The sequence below is a fragment of the Nicotiana sylvestris genome, chromosome 6 (assembly GCF_000393655.2).
Source record: "Nicotiana sylvestris chromosome 6, ASM39365v2, whole genome shotgun sequence".
NCBI classification, from domain to species: Eukaryota; Viridiplantae; Streptophyta; class Magnoliopsida; order Solanales; family Solanaceae; genus Nicotiana; species Nicotiana sylvestris.
In genome coordinates this window covers 85,155,276-85,179,459 of record NC_091062.1, presented here as the reverse complement: position 1 = coordinate 85,179,459, position 24,184 = coordinate 85,155,276, and the positions used below count along the sequence as shown (strand labels likewise).

Here is a 24,184-nt window from a genome sequence, read left to right as displayed (position 1 = left end):
TTTATGTTATGTGTGTTGATGCTTGTCGGTAATTAGTCCGATATGTTGGACTTTAAGATAGGAACCCTTAGGTTGTGCTTGATGAGTAATTGATAATAGTTGACCGTTCAAGGCTCAATCCTCGAATAAAGTTTTGACTCGAGCTCGTTGACCCTCAGGTTTTAAACATATTGGCCCTTAAGCTCTTTAGCTTGGCCCTGAGGCTCTTTAGATTGGCCTTGAGGCTCTTTATGTTGGCCCTGAGGCTCTTTTTAGGTTGGGTCAATTCAACCTCTAATTTGGCTATAGTTTTCCCCCATTTCGGCTGAAGACTTTGAAGTTTTGATTATGCCTTTGCATATTTTGTGTTTGTCTGACTCTTCGACGGCTCAAATAAGAACCTTGATTATGAGTCGATATGTGACGATAATTGAGTAACTCGGGAGGTTCTCTTGACAGCTAAGTTTTCGAAGCTTTTTTGCTGAAGGCTGATTGTCTCGAAGCCTTTTCATTATTCGAAGCTGATATGATCAAAGCTTCCTTGCTTATGCCAGGGGTAGCCTGATTAACCGGTTCTTTTCGAAGTATTTTCGAAGTATTTGAAGTCCTTTAATTTTATGGCGGCAATCAGACGTCTCCAAGCCGCGTTAATTTGGTCGGAGCCATTTGATATTACCGTAATCTTTATGTTTGGCCGTAGCCTTTAGTCCCCGGGTAAGATGACCTAAACATCTATATCGAGGGTATGCCTTTTTAGGGGTCTTACAAGTTCAGATATATAGCCATGGCCTTGATATCAGGGTTATGTCTTCTTAAGGTCTTATAAGTTTGGGCATGCCTTGTTGAGGTCTTATAGATTTGATGTTGCCTCACGAGGGCTTATGAGCTCGAAGTTGCATGATCGAGGTCTTACGAATTCGAGTTTTTGATGGCTCGATGAGCTGACTGTCGATGACACTCCTTGAGTGTTCGGCCCTTGAGCCTTCTTGTGAGAACATAGTGAATTTCTTCAAGGCGCAAAGTGTTTTGATAAGAAAAGAGGCTTCATAAATTACTTGATGTACGCGTGCATATTTTTTTCCTTTGGAGGCTCGTTTATTCTATAAGGACACAGTTCATTCGACCGTTTTGTAAGGCCCCGTGGTAATTTTTACCCAAAAACCCGAAATATCATAGTGCCAAGTTAAGAATATGTGTTAGGAATTTATAACACATATTCTCATAGATCCAGTTTTGGAGTTCGTCTTGTGGACTCTAGCGAAAGGGAAGTGATTATGCGGAACAAGGTGGAATCATCGCTTGTGGCGGAGGTTAGGGAAAAGCAATATAACAATCCAGTGTTGGTACAACTGAAGGAAGGGATTCATAAACACAAGACTACGGCTTTTTCTCCTGGCATGGAACACAATACATTACGATACCAGAGGCGACTATGTGTTCCAAACGTGGATGGTCTTCAAGAAAGAATCATGGTAGAAGCCCACACTTCTAGATACTCCATGCACCCAGGTTCTACAAAAATGTATCATTACGTCAAGGAGATTTACTGGTGGAATGACATGAAGAGGGGCGTAGCAGACTTTGTGGCAAAATGTTCAAACTGTCAACAAGTAAAGGCCGAACATCAAAGGCCTGGTGGGTTAGCTCAAAGCATAGAAATTCCAATGTGGAAATGAGAAATTATCAATATGGATTTTTTGGTGAGGTTACCGCTCACTCCACGTAAGTTTGACTTAATTTGGGTAATCGTGGATCGACTTACGAATCAGCACACTTCTTACCAGTTAAATCCACCGACACTGCGGAACAATATGCTAAATTGTATATCAAGGAAATAGTAAGGCTTCATGGTACTCCCGTTTCCATCATTTCCGATCGGAGGGCCCAGATCACAGCTAATTTCTATAAGAAATTTCAGCAAGGTTTGGGTACGTAGGTAAATCTCAGTACAACTTTCTATCCATAGACTGATGGGCAAGAAGAACGGACTATTTAGACACTTGAGGACATGTTGCGTGCTTGTGTGCTTTACTTAAAGGGTAGCTAGGATGATCATTTGTCGCTTATAGAATTTTCTTACAACAACAGCTTTCATGCCAGTATTCAGATGGCGCCGTTTAAGGCATTGTATGGCAGAAGATGTAGGTCGCCAGTTGAGTGGTTTGAGGTTGGAGAAGCCGAGTTGATAGGACCACACCTTGTGCATCAAGCTATGGAGAAGGTTAAATTATAAAAGAGCGGTTGAAAACTGCTCGGAGTCGTCAGAAATCCTAATCGGATGTTCGTCGTAGAGACTTAGAGTTCAAGGAAAATGATTGGTTTTTCTTGAAGGTATCCCCCATGAAGGGTGTCATGCGGGTTGGGAAGAAAGGAAAATTGAGCTCGAGGTATGTCGGACCATATAGAATTATTCAATGGATATGTCAGGTGGCGTACAAGCTTGAGCTTCCCCTTGAAATGTCACAAGTGCACCCGGTATTCCATGTGTCTATGTTGAAAAAGGTAGTTGGATATTCGTCCGCTATTGTGCTAGTTAAACCATTGACGTTAGTGAAGAATTGTCATATAAAGAGGTCCCAGTTGTTATTCTTGATAGACAGGTCCGAAAGTTGAGGAACAAAGAGATTGCATCCGTAAAGGTATTATGGTGAAATCAGCAAGTCGAAGAAGCTACTTGGGAAGCTGAGAATGACATGAAAGAGAAGTACCCCCATCTGTTTGAATAACCATGTAATAGTTCTATGAAGTTGTTTCCCCTAAATTTTTGTGTTACTTGTTTAATTAATATAAATGCATTCCTTTCTAATTATATTTCCTTCATGAGGCCTCGGTTGATGTTGTTATGCATTCTGTCATGTTATTTGATCATATATATGTTGTTAAGGTGTGTTTTGGGGGCTCTCTGGCAGGTGGATAGTCCTAGATACAAAGGAACCTCTGGCGAAATTTTCGGAAATCTAGAGAGTTAGTCAAATTCGGGAGTTGCTGGTGCGTGGTGTTGAGCTAAACTTGCATAAGGTGCTGATAAGTGAACTTTATTCCTCATTAGAGAACAAATGATCTATGTGGGGGAGGATGTAAGGCCCCGTGGAATTCTTTACCCAAAAACCCAAAACCTCGTAGTGCCAAGTTAAGAATATGTGTCCGGACCTTTTGGATTGATTTATGCATGAAAAAGTTAAGGAAAAATGATTTTTAGAGGAGTGCGTTTCTGCGGCCCATTATGCGGCCACATAATAACAATGCGGGCCGCATATCTGCCATAGAGTAAGTCAGTATGTTGGAAAATTTGAGGACAACTATGCGGCAAATTATGTAATTGCATTATCGATATGCGGGCCGCATAGTCGTCACATAACCTCTTTGGGATTTTTGCATAGGGCAGTCTTGCGGTGCACTATACTACCGCAGAACAAGTATGCGGATCGCATATTGGTCGCATACCCGGGTAGAGTATCCAGGTCTTGAGGGCTACTTTTGCGGTCCCTTTTGCAGGCCGCATATCAGTTATGCGGTCGTATATACGACCGCAGATTGAGTTGGGGCAGCTATTTTCTATGTTTTAAAACCCGACCCCATTCCGTTAAAAATACCCCATTAGACCCTCTTGAGCTAATTTCTGCTACATTTAGAGTGAGAGCAAGAGTTCTAGAGGGAGAAAGTGATCCTCACCAAGCCTCTACTCAATCCTTGTCCAAATCCTTGAACATTATCAAGAAAAAGTTACTAGGCCTTCATCCTAAGAGGTAAGAACTTGTTCTCTAACCTCTGATGTCGAAATTCCTACCAAACTAAGTAATTAACAAATGGGTTCATGGGTATAAGGGTTGATTGTCTTGCATGCATGTATGATAAAAAGGTATGGGGAGATTGTAATCTAAGAATGTACCAATTGGGGTGTAGGATGATAGAATTTTTCACAAAAAGACCTCAAAATTCATAATGCACACTTAGTGTTTGAGAGTATGCTCAAGTGAGCTAGAATCTTGATTATCTCTCTAATTTTTGGTTCAACTTGTAATTCTGATAAAATAGATCAGAGTGGCTAAGAGTTCTGAAATTATCGTAGGAATTTAAGAAAAGCTCTATTGAGGTATGTATGGCTAACCATCTACTTCTTAGTGTTGAACGCTTGGTGTCTGAATAGTTAGCGTGAGTTCCGGATTGATCATACTAGATGGATTGCATTAATGTGTTGGGTTGACAGATTTTTGTTCCAAAATTTTTCTATGTGTTTACTCTGATATCATGATAGTTGAAAATGTGATTATGTTCTCCAAGTGTTCTTTTCTTTCCTTATGTGTGCATGCCTTATATGATAGCGCTTGTGGAAATGGACGATGAAGCTATATGAACGAATAAATAAGGGGAAGACTTGAATTATAAAAATGTACCCAAGTTCCATGAATTAATAAATAAGAGGTGTGTTGTGCTATGTAATGGAAAGAAATGTGAACTAAGGAATAATTGAAAGATGTTATGTCCCAAGCGAGATGGCTTAGCCGATCGAGCCGAGTTCGGACGCCATGCTGTACACACGGTGGAATTTACATTGGATTTCTGATTACCATTGTGGATTTGGATACGTCTCACTTGGGATGGCTTAGCCGGTCGGGAGAGACAAGACTCCGTGTAAAATCATGGTGGCATTAAGGGTTTTGGCACTTGGAACTAAAGAGTATTAACCTAAAGAAATGGAAAGACTTAACCGGAACTATGTGAACCTTATTTTGTGTTTCCTTGTAATCATGTGAAGTACTTGTTGATATTATATCTGCCTTCCATTTTTTCACTCTTCTTCCTATTAAGAATTGTGTTTTCCTTACATACTAGTACTATTAGATAATACTAACGTCCCTTTTGTTGGGGGCGCTAAATCTTTGAATGGATGTAGGTAGTTCCGTTGCTGATAGCGCCAATCGCAGATAGTGGTGCTCTCTTTCTCTCTCTTCACAGCAGTCTTGGTGAGCCCCCATTTATCCCAGGGGTTTTATAGTTCTTCTTTTATATGAATTTTCATATTTTGAGGTATACCCGGGGCCTTGTTGCCGGCATTGTCATATTGGTCTTTTGTATCCTTAGAGGCTCTGTAGACATTTATGTAGGTCATGTATGGGTGCCGGGTAGTCTTGGTCATTAGATCACATTGTATTTTGAAACTTTTCTCCACTAGATTGTCAACTATATGTACTTTTGGAAACTTAACTATGGCATGTTGTATTTATGTGAAAATTTAACTAGCAATGTGTATGCAATTATATAACAACTCTCTCTCCCGTGTTTAATAATTGGTGATGCATTACTTTTTCGGATTTTGAATGATTCGGGTAGGAAAGGCTGGATAAGCTTGCTCGATCGGGTTCGCTCGGTTGTACGCCGTTCGCGCTCCCTGAGGATTGAGGCATGACAAACTTAGTATCAGAGCCTAAATTTTTAAAGCATCCTAGGATGTCTTATAGCCATGTCTATTAGAGCCTTTCTTATCGGTGTGTTGTCGACCACATCTATAAGTAGGGGGCTATGTGGAAATTTAGGAATAATACCCTTCGTTGTTGTTATATATCGTGCGTCAGAGAGGGATGTGAGGTTGCTTTCCTCTAACTCGTGCATTGTTCTATCTTTTAGTTAATGGCACCTAAGAAGAAAGTGAGAATTGGCCAAGAATCCAATGCCACCTAAGGAGTGGATGATGATCCCTTACTTGATATTGCAGGTAAGGATAATCGCCCTGCCATCACCCTGCGTGATCATTCTATTCAGCAGCAGACTACCACCAATTCCTACACCTACGGAGGGTACCACCATCCCTCCTGCCGATATGCCTGCTCCACCCTCAGCCCCAGCTTCTGGTTTCGATATTTTTGATGGGGATCTTAGAGGAGATATTCAGATGTTGACTCAGTTAGTGGTCTCTCATGCGCAGATGTCAAATTCTACAACCACCTCATTTAGCTTGCAAGAGGATTCTTCTGGTTCTAAGGTAAACATGTTCCTTCAGTTAGACCCTCCAGTGTTCATAGGTACTGATCCCAGAGCAGACCCTCAGGATTTTATTGATGAGATGCATAAGACTCTCCGAGTTATGCGTGCTACTAAGACAGAGGGAGTGGAGTTGGCTTCCTATCGTCTTAGAGGGGTGGCATATTCATGGTTTGAGATGTGGGAGGATTCCTGTGAGGAGGGGAGCCCTCCGGCGAGATGGACTGAGTTTAGGGATGCCTTCATAGAACATTTCCTACCTGCCGAGACTAAGGCAGCCCGTGTTGCAGAGTTTGAGACCCTTAAATAGGGTAGTAAGAGTGTGTGGAAATATCATATGGAGTTCGTGCGCCTATCAAAGTATGTTATTCACATGATGCCGACTATGGAGGCTAGGGTGCATCGATTTGTGCAGGGCCTTAGCCCTTTGGTTATTAATGAAGCTACCACAGCTGCTGTAAATTGTGACATGAACTATGGAAGGATGGTGGCCTTTGCCCAAGCTACCAAGGCTCGACAGTTAAAGTACAGGATGGAATGATAATGTAATAGTAGGCCCGATCAGCGGGCAACCTTGGGGATTCATTCAGAGGCGGAAGATCAGCTTTTTGAGGAGGATCATCAGGGTCATCCCAGTCTTATGCTCAGTCTTCAGCTAGTACACCGCCATCAGGGCACGGTCAGCAGTAGGGGAGTCACTTTAGGCCCAGCCAGGGCAGCAGGGGGTCCCACCATCAGGGCCGATCGGGAGGGAGATCCCAGCAGCAGCAGAGGGTCCCATGCCCAAAATATGGGAGGATACATTCAGGAGTCTACTACCTACACATGATAGTATGTTACGGATGCGGGATGAGAGGCCATATTCAAATAGATTGTCGCGCGTCCCGCCAGGGGGCGGGCAGGGGCACAACTCAGTCATCCAGTCCTTTAGCTGCTACATCTTCAGTACACTCTCCAGCTCGAGGCTCTCCAGCACCCGCCAGGAGGGGTGCAACTATTAGTGGTGCACAGAGTTTGGGAGGACCCAGTCGGTTCTATACTATGAGTGGTCGACAGAGTGTAGAGGTTTCCCCAGATGTTGTTACAGGTATACTGACTATTCTATATCATGACGTGTATGCTCTTATTGATCCCGGATCTTCCTTATCCTATGTTACTCCTTATGTTGCCACATGCTTCGGGATAGAACCAAAACAACTTAATGAGTTGTTCTCTGTATCTATACCGGTTGACGAGTCTATTACGCCAGCACGGGTTTATAGATTGTGTTATCACAGTGTGTGGCTAGGATACCATGGCCAATCTTATTGAACTGGGAATGATTGATTTCCATATAATAATGGAAATGGATTGGCTTTATTCATTCTTTGACAAACTCGATTGTCGAACTAGGATCATGAGGCTTGATTTTCCTAACGAAGCCAGTTGTAGAGTGGGAGGGAAATAATGTAATGCCAAAAGGTAGGTTTATTTCTTACCTTAGGGCCACGAAGATGATCAGGAAGGGGTGCATTTATCATTTGGTCTGAGTTGTGAACACCACTACTGAGGTGACTACCCTTGAATGGGTACCAATTGTGAGTGAATTCCCCGATGTGTTTTCGGACGACCTCCCTAGGATTCCTCTAGATAGGGAGATCGATTTTGGGATTGATGTCATGCCATGCACCCAAGATATATCCATTTCACCTTATAGAATGGCGTCAGCAAAATTAAAAGAGCTGAAGGAACAACTGAAGGATTTTCTAGAGAAGGGTTTCATCCGACCGAGTGTGTCGCCTTGGGGTGCACCGGTTCTCTTTGTCAGAAAGAAAGTTGGGTCGTTGCGGATGTGTATTGACTACCGGCAACTCAAGAAAGTCACAATAAAAAATAATACCCATTGCCGAGAATAGATGATTTGTTTGATCACTGGCAAGGTACTAAGTTCTTCTCCAAAATTGATTTGCGGTCTGGGTATCATCAATTGAAGATAAGGGAGTAGGATATTCTGAAAACAGCTTTTAGAACCCGATATGGGCACTTTGAATTTATGGTAATGTCTTTCGGGCTAAAAAATGCCCCAGCAGCTTTCATGGATCTTATGAACCAATTATTCAAGCCGTTTCTTGACTCCTTTGTGATAGTATTTACTTTACGACATCCTTGTGTATTAATGGAATCGGGAGGATCACGTCAACCACCTCAGGGCAGTTGTGCAGACTCTTCATCAGTACCAATTGTATGAAAAATTCTCGAAATGTGAATTTTCGCTTGAATCTGTTGCATTTCTGGGACATGTCGTCTCCAAAGAAGGAATTAAGGTAGACCCACAAAAGATCGCAACGGTAAACGATTAGCCTAGACCTACCACTCCGACGGACATTCGTTGTTTCTTGGGATTGGTCGTTTATTAGATGAGATCCGTGGAGGGTTTTTCCACTCTTGCCTCTCCATTGACCAAATTGACGCAAAAGGCGGCCAAGTTCCAGTGGTCCGATGCTTGTGAAAGGATCTTTCAAGAATTGAAGTCAAGATTGAATTCGGCTCCAGTGTTGGCCCTACCAAATAGTACAGAAGGATTTGTAGTGTATTGCGATGCTTCAAGGATCGGTCTTCGGTGTGTATTAATGCAACATGGTAAGGTGATAGCTTATGCTTCAAGGCAACTTAAGAATCATGAAACGAACTACCCAACTCACGACTTAGAACTGGCGGCGGTGTTTTTTGCATTAAAAATCTGGTGTCATTATTTATATGGAGTCCATGTGGACGTATTCATAGACCACAAGAGCCTTCAATACATTTTCAAACAGAAGGAATTGAACTTGAGGCAAAGAAGGTGGCTTGAGTTACTCAAAGATTATGACATCGACATTCTGTATAATCATGGGAAAACTAATCGGGTGGCAGACGCACTTAGTCGGAAATCAGTGGGTAATTGGCTCACTTGGAGGTAGGTCAAAGGCCCTTGACCAGAGAGGTTCACCAGTTGGCCAGTTTGGGAGTTCATCTTGTGGACTCTAGCGAAGGGGAAGTGATTGTGCGGAATAAGTCGGAATCATCGCTTGTGGCAGAGGTAAAGAAAAAGCAATATAACGATCTAGTGTTGGTACAACTGAAGGAAGGGATTCATAAACACAAGACTACGACTTTTTCTCTTGGAATGAAAGACAGTACATTACGATACTACGGGCGACTATGTGTTCCAAACGTGGATGGTCTTCGGGAAAGAATTATGGTAGAATCCCACACTTCTAGATACTCCATGCATCCAGGTTCTGCAAAAATATATCATGACCTCAAGGAGATTTATTGGTGGAATGACATGCAGAGGGGCGTAGCGAACTTTGTGGAAAAATGTTCAAACTGTCAACAAGTGAATGTCGAACATCAAAAGCTAGGTAGGTTAGCTCAGAGTACAAAAATTCCAATGTGGAAAAGGGAAATGATCAATATGGATTTTATGGTGGGGTTACCGCACACTCCACGTAAGTTTGACTCAATTTGTGTAATTGTGGATCGACTCACGAAATCGGCACACTTCTGACTCACTTCTTAGTATGCCCAATTGTATATCAAGGAAATAGTAAGGCTTTATGGCACTCCCATTTCCATCATTTCCGATCGGGGGGCCCAGTTCACAGCTAATTTCTCGAAGAAATTTCAGCAAGGTTTGGGTACGCATGTAAATCTCAGTATAGCATTCCATCCATAGACCGACGGGCAAGCAGAACGGACTATTCAGATGCTTGAGGACATGTTGCGTGCTTGTGTGCTTGACTTCAAGGGTAGCTGGGATGATCATTTGCCGCTGATAGAATTTGCTTACAACAAAAGCTTCCATGCCAGTATTCAGATGGGATCGTTGGAGGCATTGTATGGTAGAAGATGTAGGTCGCCGATTGGGTGGTTTAAGGTTGGAGACCAGACCTTGGACCAGACCTTGTGCATCAAACGATGGAGAAGGCTAAAATTATAAAAGATTAGTTAAAAACTGCTCAGAGTCGTCAATGTGAGCACGTGATTTTTGTTTCGCACGACAATCGCTCCAAAAAGAAATAAAAAATAATAATTGGCCTTGCTGTACAATTTTGAATTCCTGTGCGGCACCTTGTTGATTTATTTGTGACTTCGGCCCATTTTTATTTATTTACTTTATTAAAAATAAAATTCAAAAATATATGTGTCCTGCATAATTCAAACCGTAATCCGGTCGTTAAATAGAAAATCATGAATAGGCATCTTCGTCCGTGATTTTATTTTTGTTTAACTTTACTTGTTTGAAATATTTTAGTGTGCAAATAATTGTATTGAGTGTGTATTTGATTTTAATTTGATTTTGGCTTAGTTTTGTTTTAAAGTAAAAAGGAAATAAATAAAATAAAATAAAATAAAAAAAAGAGAAAGGGTCCCTTTATTTTTCCGGACTTGGGCCAATTTTAACAAAATTGGCCCAAACAAACAGCCCAAGACCCAGGCCTGCCCGGTCCAGGCCACCTGATACCCAGGACGTCCAAACGACGTCGTTTGAGTCGTGCCTAATCTGGACCGTTGATCTCAGAGTGATCAATGGCCAAGATAAATTCCCCATAACCCATCAATAAACCCGACCCATCTTACTCGGACCGACCCCAACCCTTTACCCTTGAAACGACACCGTTCCACTTAAGCTATCAGATCCAGACCATAGATCTAGATTGATCTAACGGTCGAGATCAATCCACCCATTAACTATATAAGGCCATAATCCTACCCTGCCCCCCCTATCCGGACCCCAGCCTTCGTCTTCAACCTCATCCCCTTCAAACCCTAAAGCCGCCCTTGTATCCCACACCATGAAAACTGGCGGCATGAACGCCGATGACCTTCCCCTGAACACCATAGAACCCCCATGCCATCCTGAACCTAAATCTACCAACCACACACTTCGAATCCTACCCCACCTGCTCGAATCTTCATTTGAAGATTCGAGTCGGAACCTAATCTACACCAACCAACCCAAGCTTCACACCAGACACTCCCCAGACCCCCCTCGTGACCAAACCATACTTGGTTTGGTCCGAATCTGATCAGGGAAGCCTGAATCCCAGATCTAAGTTTGAAAGTTTTGTGTCCTTCGTCACTGGTTCATACCGGTTCAACCGAAGAGATTAAGGTCTAATGGACTTTAATCAAAGTGTTTCTCATCTGAGAAACACTTCGATTAAAGTCCATTCAGCCTTAAGAAAAGTTTGTCCAAATCCGAGTTCAAACTTTTAACTTTGCAAGCTTTAAGGTGAGTTTGTTTTCTTTCCTTTATTTGTTTTAGCCCGTGTGATTTGTTTTAAATATCTGGTCATGTTTTGTTTCAATTTGTGTCTTTAAATTTTACCACCTTCTGATTGACCACTTTGCCTGAACCAATGTGTTTTGTTTGAACCCCTCCTATTCTGATAAGACGTGTGTATTGGTTGTATTCCAAATTTGTACTGACTAACTGATTCCTCAAAGTATAATCCTGCTTAATCAGTATAAGTCGAGTCATGTGTCCCATGCTTTTGAATGTCTGATTTGGCTACGTTTGTGTATGTTAATGCTAATATAGTCGAGTCGACATGTGTCGTCAATTAGTTTCAACTGTCTGAACAAAGTTAAATCGATTTGCTTCTATTGAACATTTGCCTGAATCAATTAAGAGCCAGTTTAGTTCACTTATAGCTGTTGGATTGTTTGTGTTTAGATTCTGAATTGGAAGGCATGTGCACTCGTGCACAACATGTGCATTGGTGCATCTCATGTGCTTTGTGCACAGCCTGTGGCCTGCATAAAGGTCCTTTGTTTAATTTTAAATGGTTTGACAGCATATGCTGTCAACATATTCTACTGCCCATACCCTGCTTTAAGTTTAAAAAGTATTAAACCCTTTAAAAGTAAGTCTTCCAGGGAATGTTGATGGAAGTTATATACTTAAATAACTAATTGGGATCTAAAAAGGTAAAAGACACATGGGAGGGGTACTGTGACATTTTGAAAAACAGGCTATTAAAAGAGATGGTGTTGAGGCTTATAAAGGGAGAGGACCTGGGAGATAAGAAGAAGGAGGAGAGACAGAATTAGAGGGGTTAGAAAAGAAACACACACGCACTGTGAAGATAGAAAGAAAAGAGAGAGTTGACAGGAATAGAAAGAGAGCAAGAAAGAGAGAAAACAGATTAGGAAATCAGAAATTTGGTCTCGTTTGTCTGAACTTCATCTATTGTCAATACATTAGGCAGTGTTGCTTCTTCTAAAATTCAATCGAGATTATTGTTAGTGTTTTGTGGCATTTGGTATATTCCGGAATTGGATTGTCTGGAGCATTGTTGCCATCACACTGTGTGCTATTTCGTTTGGCTGTTATTTTCCTTCAACTCTAGTTCCACCTCGCATCAGAATCCTTTTCTTTTGTGCTGTTCTGATTGTTGTTGCTATTCTGCTCACTGTTGTTGCTGCCCTGTCCTGCTGCTACTACTAGTCCTGCTTCTTTCTGCTGCTGATTTCCACATCTTCTTCTTCTTCTCCTTTGCATTTTCAGCATTTCCAGGTACACATTTCAAGTCCCATATTGATGTAATTAAAACAGTTGGAAAGCATGAAATGAAAAAAGGTTGAAGAAGTTCAAGTATTTGTTGTAGTATTCATAATACATTAACAGGCCTGTGAAAGTTGATTTAGTTTATGATTCAACAGTTCGAAAGTATGTATTGATATTTGACTGAGTTTACCCTGTTGTATTTTAACTCTGTAGTTGTTTGTCAGTAGGGGCATGTATATTTCGACTTTATACAATATTGTTCTTGTTTCATTTAGTTTTTTTTTTTTTTTTTGTTTAGTTAAGACTAGTCCACATAAGTTCAGTTAAGTTCAACTCGAGAAGTGTTCGGATCAAGTGTTGTATTTCGTTTAGCTCGTACATGATTCCTTGCTAAACTAAAGTATTTTACTTTGCCAGTTATCCTTTAATCTAGTCCAAATAAGTTCAGTTTAGTTCAACTCAAGAAATGTTCGGATTAGGTATTGCATTTCATCAATCTCATATGTAGTCTTTTGTTCGACTGAAACGTCCTCGCAAGGCATGGCGTTTTTACTTTATAAGTAGTTAATCAGAAACTGACAAAAATCCGGATTAGGCAAAAGCCTATAATTGAATTAGCATGCACCTTTTCTTCTAGTTTTAAAGACAAATGCATTAGAAATGTAGCCATTTTAGGATATCCTTTTCTAAAATAGAGATGAGCCTCGCCAAATAAAGATGCAAAATGGTGGGGCCCTCAATAAATAACCATGATAATTATTTAGAATTCAAGATAGGCCATTTAATAAATTTCATGGCCTTCTACAAAGATAATAACGCGTTAGACTCTGTTGGCGCGGGTTAATTAAATCACATTCTTAAATTCGGGTGCGCATTGATGTGACCCACATTCGAATCTCAACGAAGTTCAAATGTGTCGACGATCACGGGTGCATTGATTGTGACGTGGTTCGAGATGCATTTTCACGACGTTGCAATTCTATAAAAAATAAGTAATAATAATAAAGCGGTTTAAACTTAATAAAAGCACGTAAGTCATAACATGTATTTAAATCAGATATTTAGCCATTACAACAATTTAAGCGACCGTGCTAGAACCACGGGATTCGAGGGTGCCTAACACCTTCCCTCGGGTCAACAGAATTCCTTACTTAGAATTTCTGGTTCGCAGACTTCATTTGGAAAAGTCGAAAATTTCCTCGATTTGGGATTCAAGATAAACCGGTGACTTGGGACACCAAAAGCCAAACCTTTCCCAAGTGGCGACTCTGAATTAAATAAATAATCCCATTTCGAATATTGTCACTTAAATTGGAAAAACTCCACCCGCGCATTTTAACCCTTCGGGGCGGGCGCGCAAAAAGGAGGTGTGACAGCTCTGGCGACTCTGCTGGGGATGAATGACCCAGAACCACTGGTTTATGGTCCAAGAATTCGAGCTTAGAATAATTGTTATATTTGGCTTTATTATCTGATCTTTATTACATGTTTTGCATAAAAGTGCTAAATGTTGTCTTTTACCGCTTTTGATATTATCTGAACTGTATATAAACTGTGCCGAAACCCTTCTTTTCTTACCTCCGGGGAGAAGCTCGCTGGTCGAGACTCCCTATTCTGTTAGTGTCAATACCTGAAATAAGAAAGAGGTCGGACAAGTTACAAAGCCGGACGATCTCGCGGGTCCCCGGTACGTAGCCCCCTCCTCGACTCGAGTTGTCCGCTCGGGTACACAGTCTAGAACAAATACCAAGGTTTAAACCTAGTATAACGAAACTTCATGCCGGATCCCTAGTAGGAACGCTTATTTGCATCATATTGCATTTGACTTAGGGGAACTCAACACAGGGGTTGGGTCCGTCTAGGACAGGCAACCTGAAATGGAAAGACCATCATGCTGCATTCCTATCTGTGTTGTGCATTTATTTGCTTCGGTTCCGCATGTCGACCGGTTCCTAAAAAAAGGGGGAAAATAGCAGCGTAGGGGAGATAATTACTTATTTTTGGAAAATAAAACCAATGTCCAGGCAGTGTCAAAACCTCACCGGAATTTTTCTAAAAAAAAAACTGTCTTGTTTATTGAGAGTTATTAAAAAATATATATATATAAAATTTTTCTTTTATCACTTTCAAAATCAAAAAAAAAGAAAAGGTATTTATTTTAAAAGTAAAAAAAAATCGAAAATTCATAATTCAAAAAAATGTGTTGTTTCTTTCGTAGTACCCCTTTTATGAATTCAGACTAATGGTCCAAATTTTTCCTAAAAAAATATAATATAAAAAATAAATAGTTTCTTTAATCTTTATCTCTTTTCAAAAAAAATGTAAAAAAAAATACGCATTCCTGATTTCTAGGTTTATTCGATTTTTTCCTATATTTACGATCTCCCGAACTACGCCGGTTTGATTCTCACCGGATGTGAGATACGTAGGCAACCCTCGTCGGGTTCAACCCCATTTTTCTAAATAGCCAAAAATCAGTAAATAAATAAATAAAAGATATGTCAAATTTTTAATAGAGTCGTAAATAAGTCAGGTGACATTGTTTTATCATAAATAGCAGAATGTTCCCGAAAGGGACGCCGGAAGGCTGACGTTGCATAAACAGCCACCTTTGGGTCTTGTTTAGCGTTTTTTTTAGACCCGCACAGCCTTAAAATCTTTGTCTCCGAAGTGTTTAAAGGTCGTGGTCAAAGTTTGATCCTCTCTAAAAAAATATATATATTTTTTTTTGAGTCAGTCCATTTTGTTAAAATCACCTTAATAAATGTGCAGGATGAGCACGATGCAAAATGAACATTTTTCAATAATGACCAAAATCCCTGTCAAGTTACGACTATGGTGGAATGATCTAGGTGTTGAAGGACAAAATGAGGTTAAGAAATATCTGAAAGGTCTTGTGGGTCTGTTGGAAATCCAGCCTCGGGGAGATATCATAAGAGCTTTGGTTACCTATTGGGACCCGGCGCACAATGTTTTCCATTTCTCTGATTTTGAGCTCACCCCAACTTTGGAAGAAATGGCCGGATACATCGGGAATACTGAACTTCCGTTGAGGGAAAAATACTTGGTCGCCCCAAGAGTCGTCACGGTACATCGGTTCCTGGATTCATTGAAAATACCTAGAACAGTCCACAACCCGGATCTAGCAGCCGGATTCTGTACTCCATGTTTCATATATGATAGATACGGTCACGAGGGGGGATTCAATAATCCAATCAACAAACTGTGCAGCAAAGGAGTTCGTCAGAAGTGGGACGAGCACAGACGGGTGGCGTTCATGATAATGTTCCTGGGTCTTCTGGTATTTCCGAGAAAAGATGGAAACATTGATTTGAAGATATCTGGGGTCGTCAGCACTTTACTCACGCAAAGTGACAGTACTCTCGCGCCAATGGTGGTATCTGACATCTTTCGAGCTCTCGCAGCTTGTAAAGCTGGGGGAAATTTCTTCGAAGGTTGTAACTTGCTCCTACAGATATGGATGACCGAGCACCTCTGCCATCATTCCGGGATGTTGAGCCATGGTTCCCCGGAAAAGACCCGCATAGAAGAATCTTACACGAGAACCAGAGAGATCATTTGGCCCAAAGGAGTCCTGGCATGGACCTCGTTCTTGCAAGCTCTTACTGCCAGCCAAATACAATGGACGTTGGGATGGTTGCCTGTTGATGAGATCTTATATATGTCGGCGGCTAAAACTCATTTCTTACTGATGGGGCTTAAGAGCATTCAACCTTACGCACCCGGCCGACTTTTGAGACAGTTCGGAAGATGCCAGACAATACCTCATGAGGAAGATCTTAGCGCTCAAACAGTTGAGATAAGTCCTAACGGACAGTTCCCAGAAACGAAGATTCGCCAAATCTGGAATGAGGGTCAATATTTGAAATCAGATACTTGCGTGCGAGATCGAGCCAAGGGGGAAACGGCGCCAGGTTACCTTGCATGGTATAGAAGGGAACTCGAGCATGAAAGGCCAGCTAAGAGACCCCACATCCGGGATTTCACCGAGTCATCACAAAGGCATTGGGATTGGTTAGCAAAGGAAAAAGGTTATTGTGCCGAAATCAGCAGATTAAAGCAACAAGTAGAAGGCATGAAATACGAGCACAGCGTGCAAATTGCTACCGATCTGGGAGAGCGGAACAGGTTAACTCAAGAAAATGAAATGCTCAGAGCCCAGATCAAACAGATAAGGTTGGATGCAGATAGACAACCAAGGCGTCGATCGGACGAGCAGCTGATAAAAGGGCTAAAAGGTGAAATCAGGGAATGGCGAGATGGCTTGGAGAAATCTGAAAACATCATAGCAGAGTTCAAAGCACAGTGGGAAACAAGAGCAGATAAGCATCACAGATACCTGAATCAATTGGAAGGCGACCACGAGAAGACTGTTGCTAAAATAAAGAGAGAGATGGCAGCACTTGAGATAAAAGCAGCTAGTCAGGCCAAGGATTTCCAAATTGAGAGCAGATACTGGTACAACTCAATAGCCCAGATGAAGTTGGAAGTACGGCAATTGAAGCATCAACACGTACAAGATGTTCAAGTCTTCAAGATATGCAGCGATCAGATAAAGCACCTGCTTGTAGAGAAGAAGCAAACCAGAGATAGGATCAAAGCCATTGCCCACGCCATCACCAGACGATGTCTACGATGTGAGAACATGTCCAGTGTTACCTTCCTCTCGGCAGTAATGGTTTATGTCAAGCAGACTATGCACGAGCTGGAGCAACTTGAGAGGGATCTCACGCCTAGGACCGCGGCGAGGCCGAACGATGCCCCGCGGAAACCAATTTTTAAAACCATAATGCATTCATAGGTCAAATCTGTATTTTAGCATCTTCTGCCTGTTTTTTCATCAAGGTGATTTTCAGTCTATTTTGAGTCTAGGTTTATTTTCAAAGTTTGCTCTTTCTTTTGCAAAATGTAGCTTGTAATAGAACGTTTCAACAATAAAGAGGTTGTTTCTTTTACGCTCATTTGTGTTTTTCGAACTACGTAATGATCTGATTCACGTAGGCATCGTGATACGTAGGCAATCCTCATCGGATCCGGTCGCATTTCTTTTACTGCAAAATAAAAAAAAACATAAAAGAAAACAAAAGAAAAAAAAGAAAAGAAGGGGAAAAAGGAAATAAGAGGAAAAATACCGGAATGACGCATGCTCTCGTAGCAGACATATAGTAATCCACTTAACTGTATAGGTGCATCATGCCCAACGTGAGATTAACTATCTGTTATTTGCTGCAAATTAACCGTGCGTTTGTCATTGAGCACTCCCAGGGTTTTTGAAAAGACGGTTGGTTTGGTGAAAGTCTGGCCTCGCACTCATACTTCACGAGGTCAAGGAGAGGTGTTCAACTACCTGTTGTTAGGACCAGAAGCAGTACTCACACTTACTTCACCAGGTCAAAAGGAAGTGTGGAAATGTCTTCGGAAATTCCATTGCAAACAGTCCCCGTCTCTGAGGAGAGCTCAATCTCAGCCGTCCTCACACCTGAATCCGCAACTGCGGAGGAAAATAGAATCCTACGGCTCCGCATGTTGGAAATGCTGGATGACTGGAACAATGGGAAAGAGCCGCCAAGTGTCGTCCCCGGATTCCCTGAATTATTCTCCAGGTCAAGTGGGACTTCTAATGTCCCCATAAATTACCCTGCTACCCCATTTGGGTACCCAACCACCTCCGCCTTCTCCGCAGGATCACCTTCTGAGCCTCATCCCCGAATGTCGGCCACTGATGCAAGCATGAACATCTTTACTGCATCGCCTTGCCCAGCTACGGCACAGCCTGCCACATACAAGCCAAGCTTTGACTCATCCTCTTTTACATTCCAAGCACCATCGTTCTCAATGGAACCAACCAGGTTCGCTACCAACAATAATCCTCTACCGCCTCAGTGCGAACTCGCACCGGGACAGGATCAGAACCCCAGGATTGCAGAACAAAATGAGATTGCTAAGAGAATGAGAAGCCTTGAACAAAGTCTGAAGAATATGCAAGGATTGAGCGGGCAAAAGAGCGTCTCTTACGCCGACCTGTGCATGTTTCCTCACGTGCACCTGCCAATGGGTTTCAAGACCCCCAAGTTTGAGAAATACGATGGGCACGGTGACCCCATCGCACATCTTAAGAAATACTGCAACCAATTGCGGGGAGCCGGCGGAAAAGAAGAACTGCTAATGGCATATTTTGGGGAAAGCTTAGTAGGGATAGCTTCGGAATGGTATATGGATCAGGAAATGTCCCGATGGCATATATGGGATGATCTCGCCCGAGATTTTGTAAAGCAATTCCAGTATAACATCGACATTGCGCCAGACCGAAACTCTCTGTCTAATTTGAAGAAGAAGCCTTCGGAAAGCTTTAGAGAGTATGCTATTAAGTGGCGTGAACAGGCGTCGAGAGTGAAGCCTCCCATGGATGAAGTGGAAATGGTCACTACCTTTCTCCAAGCTCAAGAGTCTGACTATTTCCAAAACATGATGTCGGCCATGGGTAAGCCATTCGCGGAAGCGATCAAGATTGGAGAGATGGTGGAAAATGGTTTGAAGACGGGAAGGATTTTGAGTCAAGCAGCCATAAGGGCAACCTCTCAGGCCGTCCAAAGCGGGTCTGGAGGAACGACAAGGGGGAAGAAGAAAGAAGAAACGACTATGGCAGCCTCTGAAGCAAGGGAGTATCGTCATCCCAGGCCCCATTTTCCGGAAAGAGCCCCGCGCCACTACTACCCCCACTCAAATTTGGCATATGCTCATCAACCTTACATGGTCATGAATGCCCAACCTTATAACCATCCACCACAACAAACCAACCGAGGCCCAGCTCCACCTCCCAGAAATCAGCCTCCTTACCGCAACCACTATAACCCACAACCCCCGCAGAATAACTACTGCCCCCAGGAGCCACCTCGACGGCGGACTTTCACGCCCATCGGTGAACAATACTCTACATTGTTCCCTAAGCTAGTCCAGTTGGGTTTTTTGCAACCAATTCCCCAAACGAGGCAAAACCCGACATCTCCTTCTTACAAAGCCGGAGTCAGATGCGCCTATCATTCAGGGGCCGAGGGACATGATACAAACGACTGCTGGTCATTGAAGAGAGTGGTCGAAAATTTGATCGAGCAAGGGAAAATAGTGCTAAGGGACGAGGAAGTCCCGAACGTAACTAACAACCCATTACCTGCTCACAATAATGGGCCGTTGATCGGAATGATTTGTGAAGACAAAGAGTTCGATCCTGCTTTAAAAGCTATAATCGCCATTGTCGACACGGGGAAGAGGCCTGAAATAGACCAAAAACAAGAAAAAGGGGAGGAGGCCAAGGCTATAAAGAGCAAGCCTGAAAAGAAAGTGGAAAAGAAAGTGGTACCAGCCAAGGGTGGAGTTCTTTACGTACCACGAGGTCGAGCTGAGAAGACGCAGAACTTCGGGATCAAAAAGACAAAACCTATGTACGTGCCAAAAGGGGCCTATGTGGTCCGGGGGACGATTCAACCACCTCGGCTGAATGAGCCAGTGGTTATCGGACGCGTGCCACAAAAGCCAATGACCAACCCGTCCACAGTGCCGTGGAATTATCAAAAGACTTTGGTAATGTACAAAGGTAAGGAGGTCATGGAAGAACTTCCAGAAAATACTTTCGTTAGAGGGTACTCAAATACCCAAGAACTGAACAACGCCACGCAAAGGCGCTTCCCTCCAAAGAAGCCCGTGAGTGTTGAAGAAGCGGAAGTGTTCTTCCAACAAATGAAGATGCCGGATTACGAAGTGATAGATCAGCTGCGCAAGCACCCTGAGCAAGTATCCATGCTGTCGTTATTAATGAGGTCAACCGAGCATCAAAAGATCCTGCTGAAAACCCTGAATGAAGCATATGTACCGGTCGAAACTTCGGTGGAGCAACTAGAGCGGATGACAGAAAGATTCTTCGCCGTCAACCAAATCTCTTTCAGCAAGAACGATTTACCCCCGGAAGGAGCAGCACACAACAAGGCCTTGCACTTAACAGTTAAATGCGAGGACTACTATGTCAAGCGGGTAATGCTGGATGGGGGATCAGGTGTTGACATTTGCCCGCTCTCCACGCTACAAAGAATGGAAATTGGGGCAGGAAGAATCCGACCCAACAATGTCTGTGTGAGAGCTTTCGACGGCATCAAGAGAGATACCATGGGAGAAATAGACCTGTTGTTGGTCATAGGACCAGTCGAATTTCGAGTAACCTTCCAGGTGATCGACATGGACACATCCTACAATTTCCTCCTTGGCAGACCTTGGATCCATGCGGCAGGAGCCGTGCCTTCCACTCTTCACCAGATGGTGAAATTCGAGTACGAAGACCAAGAAATCGTGGTCCATGGGGAAGACGAACATGCCATTTACCGGGACCCATCCATCCCGTATCTTGAACCAAGAGAAGGGAGCGAACATACGGTCTATCAAGCTTTCGAGGTGGTACTGGCAGAGCAGCACGAAGAGGGAGTACCTTGCCCCCAGCCTTTCTTGTCTAACGCTTCGGTCATGGTGGCCAAAGAGATGATCAGGCACGGATTTAGGCCAGGGAAGGGACTTGGACGAACCCTTCAGGGAATAACAGAACCCGTTACTTTGCCAGTCATCAAGAAACCTTTTGGACTAGGTTTCAAACCTACTCCAGCAGACGAAAAATGGGCAAAGAAAAGGAGAAATGAGGGCTGGAAGTTGCCTCAACCACTGCCGGATTTATATGCGACTTTCGTCAGGCCAAGGTACGCTGAAGAAGAAGATGATGAGGTCTTCACAGCTGAGGAAATCGAGGAAATATGTGGGGCGATGAGAGAAATGCTCTACGAGGTCCACATGGTTCAACCAGGTGAAGGCACAAGCACTGCTGAGGTGCTGTACATGGGACCGAACGCCCAACTTCAAAACTGGGAGGCCACGCCATTCCCGACTAGACGGAAGTCCGGGTAGACCTGTCCTGCCACCTTTCCTGTATCACAAGTTATCTCCGGGGCATAACTTGAACGTTTTCTTCTTTTCAATTGTTGTTTTTGAATTCCTAGTTGTAAACATTGTTGTCTTCCAACTTTCCAAAGAAAATATACAAAAAAAAATCATCTTTGCTTTCCTATTCTTTCTTTTGTTCTGATTTTTATTAGTTTTCCTTTTATCTTTCTTTTCAGCCCTAATAATGGGGCTTTAAATATGACATGCTTGCGGACTTCACACCCAGACCACAATGAGCTATTGAACTGCGAATTAATGAACCCAGAACCAGAATATGATGCGGAAGAGGCTTTTAGGGAGATAAACCGAGAGTTGGAATATTTTGAGAATAAACCTAAACCAAATCTGAATGACACTGAACCGGTAAATTTGGGAACCCCAGAAGAAATCCGAGAGACCAAGATAAGCATTCACACGGACAAGAAAATGCGAGAGGCGATAGTTCAACTTCTTTTTGAATTCAAAGATGTGTTTGCTTGGTCATATGATGACATGCCGGGACTAGGTGTTGATCTGGTGGTTCATAAATTGCCGATTCATCCTGACTGTCCTCCGGTTCAACAAAAGTAACGAAAATTCAAAACTGAGGTCAACGACAAGATTAAAGAGTAGATCACCAAACAACTAAAAACGAGAGTGATTCGGGTAGTCCAATATACAACATGGTTGGCGAATGTGGTTCCAGTACCAAAAAAGGACGGGAAAACTCGAGTATATGTAGATTACCGAGATTTGAACAGAGCAAGTCCTAAGGATAATTTCCCGCTGCACAATATCCACATCCTTGTTGATAATTGCGCCAAGCACGAAATACAGTCTTTTGTAGATTGTTATGCCGGGTATCATCAGGTGCTGATGGATGAGGAAGACGCCGAGAAAACTGCTTTCACCACGCCTTGGGGCACCTACTGTTATCGGGTCATGCCATTTGGTCTAAAGAATGCTGGGGCTACGTACATGAGGGCCATGACCGCCATTTTTCATGACATGATGCATCAGGAAATAGAGGTGTACGTGGACGATGTGATAGTCAAGTCTAGGACGCAGGATAACCACATCCAAGACTTGAGGAAATTCTTCGAGAGGCTAAGGAAGTATGACTTGAAGCTAAATCCAGCCAAATGCGCTTTCGGAGTTCCGTCGGGCAAACTTTTGGGTTTCATCGTAAGCAGGAGAGGTATCGAGCTAGATCCAACTAAGATAAAATCCATCAGAGATTTGCCTCCTCCAAGAACAAAGAAAGACGTGATGAGTCTGTTGGGCAGGTTGAACTACATCAGTCGGTTTATTGCCCAGCTGACAAGCACGTGTGAACCCATATTCAAGCTGTTAAGGAAAGATGCGGCGATTAAGTGGACAACAGAGTGTCAAGAAGCCTTTGATAAAGTCAAAGAATACCTTTCGAATCCCCCAGTCTTGGTCCCTCCAGAACCGGGAAGGCCACTTTTCTTGTATCTGACAGTCTTAGAGAACTCTTTCGGCTGTGTCCTCGGGCAACACGACGTAACCGGAAAGAAGGAGCAAGCAATCTACTACCTGAGCAAGAAATTCACCGGCTACGAGGCCAAATACACACTGTTGGAAAGGACATGTTGCGCTCTCACATGGATTGCTCAAAAGCTGAGGCATTATCACCAAGCCCACACTACGTTCCTCATAAGCAGGTTGGATCCCTTGAAGTATATATTTCAGAAACCAATGCCTACTGGGAGACTGGCTAAATGGCAAATCTTGCTTACGGAATTCGACATAGTTTATGTCACCCGCACGGCAATGAAAGCCCAGGCGTTAGCAGATCATTTGGCCGAAAACCCGGTCGATGAGGAATACCAGCCATTGGATACCTACTTTCCAGATGAAGAGGTAAACACCGTAGAAGTGATCTCGGAGGAAGCTCATGTATGGAAGATGTTATTCGACGGAGCCGTGAACGCCAAGGGTGTAGGGATTGGGGCGATTTTGATCTCGCCTTCCGGTCAGCATTATCCCGCCACAGCTAGACTTCGTTTCTTCTGCACAAATAATACAGCTGAGTATGAAGCCTGCATTATGGGCATGCATATGGCAATCGATCAGGATGTTGAAGACTTACTGATTATGGGAGATTCTGACCTGATCATCCGGCAAGTCCAAGGTGAATGGGAAACTCGGGATGTCAAACTTATCCCATACCGACAACATGTGGAGGACCTCAGCAAGCGCTTTACCTCAATAGAGTTCAGGTATATTCCGAGGTGTCACAATGAACTGGCAGATGCACTTGCTACTCTGGCTTCTATGCTACCCTACCCGGGCAACGCCCACGTCGATCCTTTGGAAATCCAAATCAAGGAAAAACACGGTTACTGCAGTGTAATCGAGGCGGGATCAAATACGCAGCCTTGGTACCATGACATCAAGAGGTTCTTAAAGACGCAAGAATACCCCGAGCACGCTACTGGAGATCAAAAGAGGACCATTAGGCGACATGCAAGTGGTTTCTTCCTGAGCGGTGAATTGTTATATAAGAGAACCCCGGACCTCAATCTCTTAAGATGTGTCGATATCGAGGAAGCGAGAAAGATCATGCACGAAGTACACGCAGGTGTGTGCGGACCTCACATGAACGGGTATGTCTTAGCGAAGAAGATCCTTAGAGCGGGTTATTACTGGATGACCATGGAAAAAGGATTGCTTTAGCTTTGTCCGGAAGTG

The 24,184-nt window shown here is 43.0% G+C and overlaps 1 protein-coding gene across 1 annotated transcript; it reads left to right on the top strand.

Moving 5' to 3' along the window:
- The first annotated feature begins 1,253 nt into the window (after nt 1-1,253).
- LOC138870878 (uncharacterized) lies at nt 1,254-1,655 on the top strand. Its single transcript, XM_070148718.1, has one exon. It carries the CDS (start codon nt 1,254-1,256, stop codon nt 1,653-1,655), a length of 402 nt encoding a protein of 133 aa, XP_070004819.1.
- Nucleotides 1,656-24,184: the final 22,529 nt, after the last annotated feature.